This window comes from Ranitomeya variabilis, chromosome 6, assembly GCF_051348905.1.
Source record: "Ranitomeya variabilis isolate aRanVar5 chromosome 6, aRanVar5.hap1, whole genome shotgun sequence".
Taxonomy (NCBI): Eukaryota; Metazoa; Chordata; class Amphibia; order Anura; family Dendrobatidae; genus Ranitomeya; species Ranitomeya variabilis.
This window is the reverse complement of record NC_135237.1, coordinates 500,633,851-500,649,121: the sequence shown is the minus strand read 5'-3', so window position 1 is coordinate 500,649,121 and position 15,271 is coordinate 500,633,851. Positions and strand designations below refer to the sequence as shown.

The 15,271-nt window shown below is 40.9% G+C and overlaps 1 protein-coding gene across 1 annotated transcript in view; it reads left to right on the top strand.

Annotated features, from left to right (window-relative positions):
* Nucleotides 1–4,188: 4,188 nt before the first annotated feature.
* CALB1 (calbindin 1) overlaps nucleotides 4,189–15,271 on the top strand; it is an 83,522-nt gene continuing 72,439 nt past the window's right edge. Inside the window, exons 1-3 of the mRNA XM_077270806.1 lie at nucleotides 4,189–4,357; nucleotides 4,589–4,665; nucleotides 11,536–11,610. Of these exons, the coding sequence (XP_077126921.1) occupies nucleotides 4,279–4,357; nucleotides 4,589–4,665; nucleotides 11,536–11,610 (231 nt within the window). The 5' untranslated portion in view covers nucleotides 4,189–4,278. The remainder of the gene's footprint in view (nucleotides 4,358–4,588; nucleotides 4,666–11,535; nucleotides 11,611–15,271) is intronic.

Below are 15,271 nucleotides of genomic sequence, written 5' to 3'. Positions count from 1 at the left end.
AAGCCAGTGGGATCCTCTCTGTGTCGTCTGTAGAGTGTAACTTCTCATGGTCAGTGGGGTACTCTCCTTCTCGTGTGTAGAGTGTAAGCACTTGTGGTCAGCTTAGTCATCTCTCACTCTCGTCCTTAAAGTGTAAGCTCTTATGGTCAGCAGAGTCCTGTCTCACTGTTATTCTGTAATTTCTATTATTGATTTTTTTGATGATATTCTAATTTTGTGAGATGCACATATATAAATTATATATATATATATATATATATATATATATATATATACACTACTGTTCAAAAGTGTAATGTCATTCAGACAATTTTGTGTTTTCCATGAAAACTCATACTTTTACTAATCAAATGAGTTGCCAAATGAATTGAAAATCTAGTCCAGACATTGACAAGGTTCAAAAAAATATTTGTATTTGAAATAATAATTTTCTCCTGCAAACTTTGCTTTCATCAAAGATTGCTCCCTTTGCAGCAATTACAGCATTACAGACCTTTGGCATTCTAGCAGTTAATTTGCTGAGGTAATCTTGAGAAATTTCACCCCATGCCTCCAGAAGCCCCTCCCACAAGTTGGTTTGGCTTGATGGGCACTTTTTGCACCATGCGGTCAAGCTGCTCCCACAACAGCTCAATGGGGCTGAGATCTGGTTACTGCTCTGGCCACTCCATTACAGATAGAACACCAGCTGCCGGCTTCTTCCCTAAATAGTTCTGGCACAATTTGGAGGTGTGATTTGGGTCATTGTCCTGTTGTAGGATGAAATTGGCTCCAATCAAGCGCTGTCCACAGGGTATGGCATGGCTTTGCAAAATGGAGTGATAGCCTTCCTTATTCAAAATCCCTTTTACCTTGTACAAATCTCCCACTTTACCAGCACCAAAGCAACCCCAGACCATCACATTACCTCCACCATGCTTGACAGATGGCGTCAGGCACTCTTCCAGCATCTTTTCAGTTGTTCTGCACCTCACAAATGTTCTTCTGTGTGATCCAAACATCTCAAACTTGGATTCGTCTGTCCATAGCACTTTTTTCCAATCTTCCTCTGTCCAATGTCTGTGATCTTTTGCCCATATTAATCTTTTCCTTTTATTAGCCAGTCTCAGATATGGCTTTGCCACTCTGCCCTGAAGGCCGGCATCCCCGAGTCGCCTCTTCACTGTAGACATTGACACTTTCATTTTACGTGTACTATTTAATGAAGCTGCCAGTTGAGGACCTGTGAGGCGTCGATTTCTCAAACTACAGACTCTAATGTACTTGTCTTGTTGCTCAGTTGTACAGCGGGGCCTCCCACTACTCTTTCTACTCTGGTTAGAGCCTGTTTGTGCTCTCCTCTGAAGGGAGTAGTACACACCATTGTAGGAAATCTTCAGTTTCTTGGCAATTTCTTGCATAGAATAGCCTTCATTTCTAAGAACAAGAAGAGACTGTCGAGTTTCACATGAAAGTTCTTTTTTTCTGGCCATTTTGAGAGTATAATGGAACCAACAAATGTAATGCTCCAGATTCTCAACTAGCTCAAAGGAAGGTCAGGTTTATAGGTTCTCTAATCAGCCAAACTGTTTTCAGCTGTGCTAACATACTTGCACAAGGATTTTCAAGGGTATTCTAACCATCCATTAGCCTTCTTACACAGTTAGCAAACACAAAGTACCATAAGAACACTGAAGTGATGGTTGGTGGAAATGGGCCTCTATACACCCACCTATGAAGATATTGCATTACAAACCAGTCGTTTGCAGCTAGAACAGTCATTTACCACATTAACAATGTATAGAGTATATTTCTGAATCATTTAAAGTTAGCTTCATTGGAAAAAACTGTGCTTTTCTTTAAAAAATAAGGAAATGTCTAAGTGACCCTAAACTTTTGAACGGTAGTGTATACACACAGTTAACTGGAAATATATAGAATGTTATATATAACGTATGTGTGTGTGCTGTATAGAGAGACACACACATTATATTTATCATTCTATATATTTTCAATCTTGTGTGTATTGTGTTTATCTATACACACATGCACACACTGTTCACTTTATGTATGTTCATGTATATTTATATATATATATATTTATGCATCTATATACACACACATTAGCATTATATGTACCACTCTATATATCTCCAGTTAACCATGTGTGCATGTGTATGTATATAAATATATATATACAGTTAGGTCCATATATATTTGGACAGAGACAACATTTTTCTAGTTTTGGTTATAGACAATACCACAATGAATTTTAAACAAAACAATTCCGATGCAGTTGAAGTTCAGACTTTCAGCTTTCATTTGAGGGTATCCACATTAAAATCGGATGAAGGGTTTAAGAGTTTCAGCTCCTTAACATGTGCCACCCTGTTTTTAAAAGGACCAAAAGTAATTGGACAGATTCAATAATTTTAAATAAAATGTTCATTTTTAGTACTTGGTTGAAAACCCTTGGCTGGCAATGACTGCCTGAAGTCTTGAACTCATGGACATCACCAGACGCTGTGTTTCCTCCTTTTTGATGCTCTGTCAGGCCTTCACTGCGGTGGTTTTCAGTTGCTGTTTGTTTGTGGGACTTTCTGTCTGAAGTTTAGTCTTTAACAAGTGAAATGCATGCTCAATTTGGTTGAGATCAGGTGACTGACTTGGCCATTCAAGAATATTCCACTTCTTTGATTTAATTAACTCCTGGGTTGCTTTGGCTTCATGTTTTGGGTCATTGTCTATCTGTAGGATGAAACGACGACCAATCAGTTTGGCTGCATTTGGCTGGATCTGAGCACACAGTGTGGCTCTGAATACCTCAGAATTCATTCGGCTGCTTCTGTCCTGTGTCACATCATCAATAAACACTAGTGACCCAGTGTCACTGGCAGCCATGCATGCCCAAGCCATCACACTGCCTCCGCCGTGTTTTACAGATGATGTGGTATGCTTTGGATCATGAGCTGTACCACGCCTTCGCCATACATTTCTCTTTCCATCATTCTGGTAGAGGTTGATCATGGTTTCATCTGTCCAAAGAATGTTCTTCCAGAACTGTGCTGGCTTTTTTAGATGTTTTATAGCAAAGTCCAGTATAGCCTTTTTCTTATTGATGCTTATGAGTGGCTTGCACCGTGCAGTGAACCCTCTGTATTTACTTTCATGCAGTCTTCTCTTTATGGTAGATTTGGATATTGATACGCCGACCTCCTGGAGAGTGTTGGTCACTTGGTTGGCTGTTGTGAAGGGGTTTCTCTTCACCATGGAGATTATTCTTCTATCCTCCACCACTGTTGTCTTCCGTGGACGCCCAGGTCTTTTTGCATTGATGAGTTCACCAGTGCTTTCTTTCTTTATCAGGATGTACCAAACTGTAGATTTTGCCACTCCTAATATTGTAGCAATTTCTCGGCTTGTTTTTTTCTGTTTTCGCAGCTTAAGGATGGCTTGTTTCACTTGCATGGAGAGCTCCTTTGACCGCATGTTTACTTCACAGCAAAACCTTCCAAATGCAAGCACCACATCTCAAATCAACTCCAGGCCTTTTTTCTGCTTAATTGAGAATGACATAACGAAGGGATTGCCCACACCTGTTCATGAAATAGCCTTGGAGTCAATTGTCCAATTACTTTTGTTCCCTTTAAAAACAGGGTCGCACATGTAAAGGAGCTGAAACTCCTAAACCCTTCATCCAATTTTATTGTGGATACCCTCAAATGAAAGCTGAAAGTCTGAACTTCAACTGCATCTGAATTGTTTTGTTTAAAATTCATTGTGGTAATGTCTATAACCAAAATTAGAAAAATGTTGTCTCTGTCCAAATATATATGGACCTAACTGTATATATATATATATATATATATATATATATATATATATATATATAAATATAATAAGCATTTCTTTTATTTGCAATTATGACTATCACTGATCAGATAGCCAATAAGTGTCAGAACTGCATAGCAATTAATGTGAATGAGCTTGATTCTATAAATTCTATATGATTTGTAATTTTCCATGAAGTTGTGAAAAGTTTCTCTTAGGTGAACCTTCCCTTTAGGGTCACCACAGGCAGGCAGGGAAGGTGGAGACTGGAGAGGAAAGGTGAGGTAGACATAAAGCTGTCAGAGGAGTGGAATGAGGGAGTTTGGGGCGTTGCAGGAGGAGGGTTTCCTTTGGAGCCAGTCCTATATACAGTGCTGGGTGCAGCTCCAGCCACGAGTCCCTCAGCCTGCACCCTCAGCACCAAGGACAGCAGCCTCCTCAGCCTCCTCAGCAGCAGCACAGTGCACTATGGCAGAGACTCACCTCCAAGGAGTGGAAATCTCAGCCACACAGTTCCTGGAAATCTGGCATCACTATGATAAAGATGGTGAATATCTCCTACTCTTTACATGATATCCTCTGCCTTTATAACCATTTCACTGCCAGAGTGATCCAAAGCCCTGGCAAAGAAAAGGTTAAAGCTCTTTTTCTTCTCACTGCTGTCATTTCCAGGCTGACTTCTGCCTACTGGACTACTAACATCTAGTTAATATTTTTTTTTTCTATCCCTCTCAGTGCACAGGAGTGGATTTCATTGTGTGTTGGTATCTGTTTGCAGGCAATGGGTTCATTGAAGGGAAAGAGCTGCAGAACTTTATTCAGGAGCTCCAGCAAGCCAGGAAGAAGGCTGGACTGGTATGTGTCTGCATAATATACATTCATGTAGCTGTGCTGAAATGTGGATCCTTCCTTCTGATTAGTCTTTCAGGAATGTTATAAAGTGTTAGGGCACACAGGGATGGCAGGAGCAGCAGATGCCCTGATGCCTAATGTCACCCTCCAAAACTGTCTACATCGATTTAAGTTTAACTGCAGGATCTACTTAAAGTATCACTTATCACTAGAATCCATCCTCCAGAGCCCGGGGCTGGTGGCGGTGACACAGGAGCAGCCTGGAAATGTAATGGTCTGGTGTAAAAAAAAAAAATTTACTTTGCTCTGAAATGATTATTAGTTGGCCTACAAGGACACTCACTGGTGATGATAATATTTCGTTACCAAAGAATTTCTTTTAATTACTGACTGTAGACACAGATACTATTAGGGCGAGGAGGGCGAGGAGGGCTCAGGAGCCTGATCCCTGTGACATGGTATTTTTAGCTGTGGCTTTTGATGCATTGTAAATCTGCAGAGGGAATGGCATGACTTTCAGGACTGCTCTGTGTACCCAAGTCACCCGTGTGTCCATGGGCTAGAGACGATGTTTGCGCTAAGTTACATTATTAAACTTATTTTATGTAGCTTGGGATAATTCTTTTGATTCGTTTTGTAGGTTTAAAGAGATTTAGTCACTATTAGTAAATGAATTACATTATATGTTGTTAACTGATACAGACAGAGAGACAGATGGGAAAGAAAGAAAGAAAGAAAGAAAGAAAGAAAGAAAGAAAGAAAGAAAGAAAGAAAGAAAGAAAGAAAGAAAGAAAGAAAGAAAGAAAGAAAAATATGTGATATAGAAATAGATACATAGAAGAAAAATTTGTATTGAATATTAGGTGGAATGCAATGAGCACCAATTAGATGTGTCAATACAGTACTCCCACTTTTTTTGTACACTTTATTTGGACTGCTGCCTGCATTTTAAATAGATAGATAATATAGCTATATAGACACTATAGATATATAATATAGATATATAGATAATATAGATGGATAAATAATATAGATATATAGATAATATAGTTAGATAATATAGATAGGTGATAGATAGAGAGATAGATAATAGATAGATAGATAGATAGATAGATAGACAGACAGATAGATAGATAGATAGATAAATAGATAGATGATAGATAGATAGATAGATAGATAGATAGATAGATAGATAGATAGATAGATAGATGTGGATAGATTCAGAGAGAGAGAGAGATGTTATATATTATAGAAAATGTAACATTTTATCAGTCGGTGTTTGTTTCCGGAGTCTTTTATTTGATACAAGTTATAATCTGTTGTTGTGAAAACATTCCACATTCTTTGTAAATTCTACATTCTTTCCTTTATCATAATGTGATCTTGGGAATTGCTGCTGGGGGAAGACAAGATTTAGTTTTTGTCCTACAGGTTGGCGCGTCTTCATACAGAATAGTAGGTGTCCTCTGCCAATTGAGCCCTCTGTATACTTATGTATAAATACAATATTCCTCCTGTCTGCTGCCATGTCAATGAGAATATCACTTAGAAGGGGATGGGAGGCTCCGCTGTAGCGTATATTATTAATAAAACTGAAAATTCTCAATGACAGTGTTTCAGTTGACATGAGTTCTAGCACATGTAATGCAGCATTTAGAAATGACGGACACATATGGACACTTTCATGTTTCTCGTCTTCTAACTCTTCTCCTGGGACTTCCACCAAATATTACAATGACTAAGGAATATTTGTAATGAAAGTTACTTCCTCAAACTTTTGCTAAATCATTTGTGTAGCTCGTGTGGAGGATTTTGTACGTTGAGGACCATTAAACTGTTCTTTTAGATTCTAGGACTGTGACTGATACATATAGATCAGACATATTCAAGCACCAGATATGTACGGTAGATGGGTGGCCTTGGTTTTCAGGGTGTTCAGTCTTTATTCTTTAGGCTCCCTTATTTGCTTGTTTTTGCTCATTTCTACTCTTGTAGGGGATCCATTTCAGATTAACTTTATTTAAAGCTGACTAGCAAAAAGGAATTGGGAGCCTTTTTTCTTTAGGAATGTAATTCAATTGTCTATTTCTGGTCATTAAGTCAACCATTCCAATCTCCTGATCCTCTCACTCGTTCTTTCTTTACCTGTTCGTCTTTGATGAGGATCTACTCATCAAGAAGTCTTTCTCATTTCATCACACTATCATGTTTTCTGCTTGTACTATTTCCTTCCAGTCTTTTACTTTTCCCTTCCCCATGTCTTTCCTATCCCATTCTACTCACAATATATTCCTCTCTCAGTTTTCGACTCCTACCCAGTATCCCCTCTTGCCTCCTTCTTGTCTTTCATTTTTTATTTTCCGTCTCTTCTTTTTCTTCTTCTCATTTATCCTTCTTCTTTCCTCGCCCCTCCCTTACATACTATACTCTCCGCTCTCTTATCCATGTTGTAGTCTCTCATCTACACCCCACCTTCCTCTTATTTGCCCTTCCTTCTTCAATGTATTCCCCTTCCCCCATGCATCCCTCTGTTTGTTTTCCAGGCCATCTCTTTTCTTCTCTCCCTTTCGTTTCCCACATGTATCTCCCTTATGATTCCTGCTGCTCTCCGTTTCCTCACCTCTACTTTCCTTCTATTATCTCATTTCTTTACCGTTTCTCCTCTCCTTTTCCCTGCCTTTCCACTAACTCCGATCAATCCTCCTTTCATCCTTTACTATATTATCTCCATCCCCTTTTCTTCTCCCAGCCTTCCTTCTTTCTCCTCCTCTTTAATATATTTTTCCATTTTTTTTATTTCCTACGTCCTGTCCCATTTCCACTTTGCTTTCTACTTCTGTCTTTTAATTGTGTCCTGCTCTCCATTTGCCGTCTCTTTTTCTAGTTGATGCTTCCTCTCCACGCCTTTCCTTCATTATGTTTCCCATTCCTTCTTCATTCATCACCACTATACATTCATCCATTCTAGTTCTCTATGTTCATCCTTTTTCAAAGTCTTTTTAATATTGCCATTCCTTCCCTGTAATTTCTCCTTTCATCCCTATTCTACTTTTTTTTTTCATTTTTTCCTACCTTTGACCCCATTCCTCATTTTTCCACTGCTGCATCCATCATCACATATTCATCGTAAACTGTTATTCAGCATTTAGATAGAGGCCAATACAATGACCACAAAACATTGTTACACATTATCTGGTAACTATAACCAGTGCCCTAATTGGAAATTGCTGAGACATTTATGCAAAAACTGGATAAACTGAATCTAGCATCTCATAACAAATAATCCACGAAGAAATGAATGCTAAATCAACAGTGCAAAAATACAGAATTCAAGGTAGAACTGAGGCTCGTTTCCATCATCTTATAATGAGAACCAACATGACTATCCATCTCATCTTGAAATCTCCTGCTCTGTACATGTCTCGTACAATTGTTCCTGCACTTAGAAGTTCTTCAGAACATTGGCCGTTACAGGAAGCAATCTTGAGCTTTCTTCTGTCCATGAGTTACTTTTTTTTTTGTCTTTATGGTTTGGCTTTGACAATTTCCTGACCTTGTAGAAGAAAAGTTTGCTGCATTGAAAGTTTCTTGGCGATTTCTCTTATAAAATGAAAGTCATAAAATACAGTCACAATCCTGCAATACTTTCCAGTCTAAAAATGGACTGCCCGAGGGGACCGAAAATACTCCATGCATTAAAGATCACAACCCCGATATTACGTTTGATAGCCAATGCCATTATATACTTGACTTCAGTTAAACATTGTAATATACAGGGTGGGCCATGTATATGGATACACCTAAATAAAATAGGAATGGTTGGTGATATCAACTTCCTGTTTCCTGTATGGGAGGAGGAAAACTTTTCAAGATGGGTGGTGACCATGGTGGCCAATTTGAAGTCAGCCATTTTGAATCCAACTTTATTTTCTCCAATGGGAAGAGGGTCATGCGACACATCAAACTTATTGAGAATTTTTGTTTTGCCCATTCTGCAAATTCAGCGTGCCGATCTGGGTCATCCTCGTTGAGATGCAGCAGCTGGATTTCGTAAGGGTGCCATTTGTAAATAGCTAATATCCGCTGAAGGGATGTTTGACTGATGCCGAATGGGCAAAGCAAAAATTGGAACAGGACCCTCAGTTTACACAGAACATTATGTTCAGTGATGAGGCAAACTTTTTTGGGTTGGCCATTTATATGGATACACCTAAATAACATGGGAATGGTGACAGTTTCTTGCGTAGGGTGTCTTGCTTTGAAATCTGCTGCAATGACCTGGGTACTGCGTTCACCAGACATCAACACAATTTCTATCCGCTCCTCACGTGTTAACCTCTGTGACATGTCAATGGCTGTAAACAAAGAGAAACTTGTAAATAACTCATGGAAGAATAAAGTTACGTCAAAGCCAAGCACACCATTCTTTTTCTTGTGAAATTCTCTATAAGTTTGATCTTTCACATGACCCTCTTCCCATTGGAGAAAATAAAGTTGGATCCAAAATGGTCAACTTCAAAATGACCGCCATGGTCACCACCCATCTTGAAAAGTTTCCCCCCTCCCATATACTAATGTGCCACAAACAGGAAGTTGATATCACCAACCATTCCGATTTTGTTTAGGTGTATCCATAGAAACGGCCCACCCTGTACATGTAAATACAAGTATAAAATAAAGGAGGTCATCATCTGCTATTATACCGGTCACATGGCAATATTCTTGAACAGGAAATGCCATGATAAGAGTAAATGATAGCCAGTGTCCAGGATGTGAGTAAAACCATTCTGGCATAATTTTCAAAGATACCAGGATAGAATAAAACAGCTTCACCGCTGACACATTTCAAGCCTTAATCGTACAATAAGGGTAACTAGTAAAGATACGTAAATCATTTCTAAATGATTCCAATTAACTGGAAATCTCCCACAAAATTTTTGACTTGTGCAAATCCAAATTTTGAGGGATTTGACTTGAACAAATGCTGGCTGCCATTTTACCATACTCTAAGAGCTGGGAAAGCGTTAAAAAAGTCTGCCACTACCACTCCTATTTCTTTTTCCAATAGTCTCCTCGTCCTTCTTCTATGGTCCGGTCGTCCTTCGCTTTGGAATTCCGAGAGGCGTTGTTGAGACTGACAAGGCCCCAACAGTCATGTTGGTCATGATGCTCATTAATTATGCATCCCATTTGACTATGTGGGGCACAGCACATATCACTGATGGTATCATGCCCCATGTGACTGCTTGGACCTAGATAGCTGTAGCAACTACCGGAAACCTGGAGCGCAGTCTCCCACTTAAATTAGGCTAATCTGCTGGAATCAGATTTCAGGACAGTTGATATCTATAGTGAATAAACAATCGTAAACTTATGAACTGAGTAACCGGCAGGACTTTGCTTATTTTTTCCTAAGTGACTAAGAACTTACAGACAGGTAGGTGCTGACTATCTACCTGTTCTGCCCAGCTACTATACCTGCCAACTCAGATTAGTCACAAATAGCTCCCGCTGGCTATTCTGTTGCTTTATTTGGCCTCAAGTCAACAGAGCAGCTCTTCCTCTTCTAGTCTTCTCTGTCAATGGGGCGTCACTGCCGACGTCATGCTGATTAACAACTGGCTCCCCGCAGCTAGCCAGCAGGGAGCTGACTGTCAATCAGTATGACATTGGCAGTGACACCCTAGTGACAGGTGATTAACTGATCTCTCTGTATGGAATAGACCTATCGACCTGGATCGGTGCTGGGAGAAGCCGGCTGGTGGTGGTGCTGGATTAGTCTCTGGCTATGGTCCTTGACTGGATTCTTTGCCTATATGTTCTCTGAGACGCTGGAGCATTTCAGAGATAAATACACCGGGCTGCATTTGTGCATTCAGGCTCTGACTAGTGCTGGCCATGGTTCGAGTAGCATGAATTAGATGTCAGGTTACCTTTAAATAAGGTTATCTCTGATATAAAGCAAGATATATTGTGGACTCACTGGGTCCCTTCAAATTTGCAGGTCTAAGCCAAAGAGTTTAAGGATTTGAACTCCCCATCACAGTCCACAGAGAATCCCCAGCACAGTTCCACCATCAGTCTCTAGCAGACAAATGGTTGCACACAATAGACCATTTCACGGTCCCCTTGTAGCATATTGAACTCATAGTTGGACAGGCAGAGATCAAGTTTGGGAAGTTTTTGTACACAGGCACAAAGTCTACACTAGCAGGAAAAAAAATGGATGAGGTGAAAACTAAGGTATACTGAATAGTTGATCACCTCAGCAAAGTGTACCTTAAGTAGGAACCTTAAGAACTCAAGAAATGGGGGATAAAGAAAGGTTCTCAATAAGCTTATGACAGCTAGGCATTTGTGTCATATGGTCCTTTAAGAATCCATTAGCATGCAAGCGCCTGTTACAAACTGGCTTAGGAACTAATAGGACGACAGTGGTGCCAATCTGGATTTTGGGCACATATGCCCCAAGCAGAGGAGCAGCAGAGGAGAGCAGAGTGGTGGGCACAGAGGTTCAGAGCTGGAATGTGGTAGTGGTTGGGTATCAAGAACATCAGTTAGAAGCCCAAGTGAATCTAAAGTAAATAACCCAAAATCAGCTGACAGTTAAAGTAAAGAACTCCCTAACAGTTACCATAGTACTCATCAATGGGCAGCAAACATTATTTATTCAGTAAATAATTTGTAGTAATATTCATTGGGAAAAGTTTTTTTCTGGGGCAGACTGAGGATTTCATGGCATACTCATGTTGACTTGGCATGACTAGTGATTTAGAAACTACATTTATTGTACACTAACATCAGAGATCCTCTACTATATCAGTGCAGTTGACTTGCACTTCATTGAATTCACAATAATTTTTTGCTTTATAGGAATTATCAGATGAAATGAAAGCCTTTGTGGAGCAATATGGGCACAACAGTGATGGGAAGATCGGCATAGTAGAGGTAAGTTCTCACTTTTTCCACTTTTTTCCACATACACCATGGACTAAGCAGCTGTAAATGTACAGGAAGGGACCCCAAATAAAAGAGCCACCTTGACAGAATGCAGCATTAGTGTTGCACAAGGTGGCTCTTTTAGTTAAAGTTTAGTTAAAAACACCGGGGGGGGGGGAGGCAGGTTCCCTGTAAGCAAATGCTTGGAAATATCATACACTAAGAAAGAAGGGCTCAATAAGAAATTCTTACAATTGCCCCTCTCTCTCTCCTAATATAATACTGAATCTTGTGCAGCCATGACCAAGTGAAATGCCCCAGTCCTTACTTCAGATTGAATTAATGAGCTTTCTGCATTGCAAGACAAAGAAGTCCACTTCCAGAATGTACACGAGGGGGAATTTCTGCCTGGAATACTCATATCACGAGTCTAAGGCAGTTGCACGTACTGCCCCTATAGTTGGCCAAGAGTGCCATGGACGGTTCCGCAACATTGTACATGCCCATACAACTGCTATGTCTCTTATCAATTTCAATGGTGTATTTAGGCAAAACCATGACCTCAAGGTTTAGAATATGCTTTTGTATGGTACTGCAGCAGGAAAAATGTCGTATTTAATGGTGCACATTAAAACATATTTAGAACCATGTAAACTTGATCTCAATGAGTGCTCCAGCCCTGAAGTCCTCCATGTTGCCATTGAATCCTCTACCTCTTTCCACTATGGCTTTTATTTTTATAACTTCCATATGCTTCATAGAATTTATGGATAAGGGTTATTAAAGGGTACCTATTGATTTTAACAATTTGTTATAAGTTTTGATCAGTAGGGGTCTGGACTTTAAAACTCCCACTGTAAGGGTGCACTGTACGTGTAAACTTGGCAGCTTTTGATAGGGCCTCCACAGACAAACTTTGTGAAAGCCACTCCACTTACCAAGTCCCAGAGGAACCTGAACCTTCAACCTTTAACCCCAATATAAGGGTTTTTACTTACAATAGGGTCTCCTGGGTTGTGTCAATGGAATAGCTGCCAGTCGATTAAATGAGCTGGCAGAGGAAGGTGAAAAACCAGAAAGGGATGATACAGGACAAAATTTGGTGAAAGGGACGAGATCAGAGAAGTAGCCAGAGACAGAATGCTCAGGCAGGCACATTCAATCCAATGTTAGCAATGCTAATCAAGCAACCAAGGACAGGTATCAGGGCAACAGGAGAATTAACCAGTGTAAGTATGTACTAAAAACTGGCAACTCTCAGCAGTATCTGGGAGGTTAAGTAGGGTGTGGTACTGCTCGGCCACAACAGGGAGCTAATTACTCCTGCTGAGTTGCTGGACAGTACACTAAAGCCCCCGTCACACTAAGCGAGGTCTCTAGCGAGATCGCTGCTGAGTCACAAGTTTTGTGACGCAACAGCGATCTCAGTAGCGATCTCGCTATGTTTGACACGTAGCAGCGACCAGGCCCCTGCTGTGAGATCGCTGGTCGTGTCGGAATGGCCTGGACCTTTTTTTGATCGTTGAGGTCCCGCTGGGTAGCACACATCGCTGTGTTTGACACCTTACCAACGACCTCGTTGACTACAACGTCACACAGGACGTCCTTCATCGAGGTCTGAATCGTCATAATAGCTGCCATGTGACAGGGTCACAACGACCAACGACATCGTTGCACAGGTCGCTACAGGTCGCCGCCATTGCTGCTGCGTCGTTGGGAAGATCTCACTGTTTGACATCTCACTAGCAACCACATAGCGACGCAGCAACGATCCCTGACAGGTCGTATCGTTGTCAGGATCGCTTTAGCTTCGCTAAGTGTGACGGGGCCTTAAGGCAGGCTTCACACTAGCGTTCGGCAGGGCTGCAGATGAAAGCCTTCTTCCTCCGTGAAGCCCCGCCCACTGCCGCTCCTCTTCCTTTAGCTCCGCCTATGTCTGCATGCGTTCTGCGTACCTTATCTTTAACATTGGGTACGCAGGCCATGCAGATGTATGCGGCCGCAAGCGTCGTCTTGATGCTGCGCTGACCTGCGTCAAACACAACATGTTAGGATTTTGTTGCGGTCGGCGCAGCTTCAAAATGATGCATGCAGAGGCATCCGCATACATTCGCATGGCCTGCGTACCCAATGTTAAAGATAGGGTATGCTGAACGCATGGAGACGTAGGCGGAGCTGAATGAAGAGGCAGTGGGTGGGGCTTCACGGAGGAAGAAGGCTGCCGTCCGCAGCCCTGCTGAAGGCTAGTGTGAAACTAGCCTAAGTGGCACCACTGGACTCAACTACACACAATCTCTGACCAGACAAAGCCTGCCCAGCCTAGTGGTATTGGCCATGATATCTCCTCCATTACCCGAATGAACAAGACAGCGCCGAATGACAGAAGCAGACCTAGCAGGAGAAGGTCCAGGTGTAGATGTGACTCCCACTACGCACTAAAATACGAAGGTAGAAGGGCTCAAGCGGAGCATTGTGCAGCTTCATTTGTGATCAGCTCTATTCAACTCTCCTCAGAGAGACGATTTGCATGGATCCATGAAAAAGCTTAAGAGAAATGAGGGGACTCAGTTGAGTGGTTCTGTTTCTTCATTTTAGAGATTGTCACGGTCTCGTCACCCTGACCTCCACCCATCAAAACTTCCTACGTTTCACTATAACATGGTAAAAGTATTTTAAAATGATAAGTATACTGTACTTCCACATATGTGAAGTGGCTGAAGCTGTTAGGTACATGCTAGCCAGGCCATATAGATATTCACATGGCCTCATAGCACTAAATGGAGGCACATAATAGGATTTGTCACCTGCAGTTACCTTATCTATTCATGGCTTCCAAGTCACAATAGGAAATAGTCTACACACATTGCACACAGAGAAAGGGGCATGAAAAGTGAGATAATTCAGATTTAATATAAAGATGCTGAACCGTGCTGTAGATTTGTGAATGTACAGGACCGGACTGGCCCACCAGAGTAGACGAGAGTCCTCCGTTGGGTTCAGGTTCTGAATACATTAGTGGGCAATGAATACAATAGTGAACTACAGGTCCAGCAGAAGATAACCCCATTATTAGTTGACTTTGAGGTTAATTAATGTCCATAAGATCTATTTGTCTATTTTGTATGTGATGATTCAGAAATAACCCATGGACATTATTGATATGTCCTGTGACGGATGGAGGACATATATACAGTATATGTATACCGTGGTGGGGGTTCTGGTCCAAATCTTGCATCGGAGTCCATCGGACTCTATTAACGCCACTGCCTGTGTGTAATGATATTAGAAGAAAAAAGTCATAGGCGTGGAGCTGAATGCCAAACGCTGCCGAGGGAAGGATGAATGGGTAAAAAATAAAAAGGATGATGTACTGCTAAAATATATGAAACAACAAGTTTCGGTGCAATGATAACGATCATAAAGAAATAAAACTGGAAGTTCACTGCGCAGCTCAGAAAACCATGAAAGTATACAGTTAGGGGCTTGTAATAACTGGATGCAGTGAAATAATAGATAACACTGTATAACAACTATGTATATGAATGTAAATAGCAATCATCAGCCAGACTACATAGCAAGCACTAATTCTACCCAGAACCCAATGACAGATACTTCTCTTCTCTGGAATTGTACCTCTTATTTAGAATCATATGTATACATTTAAAAATAG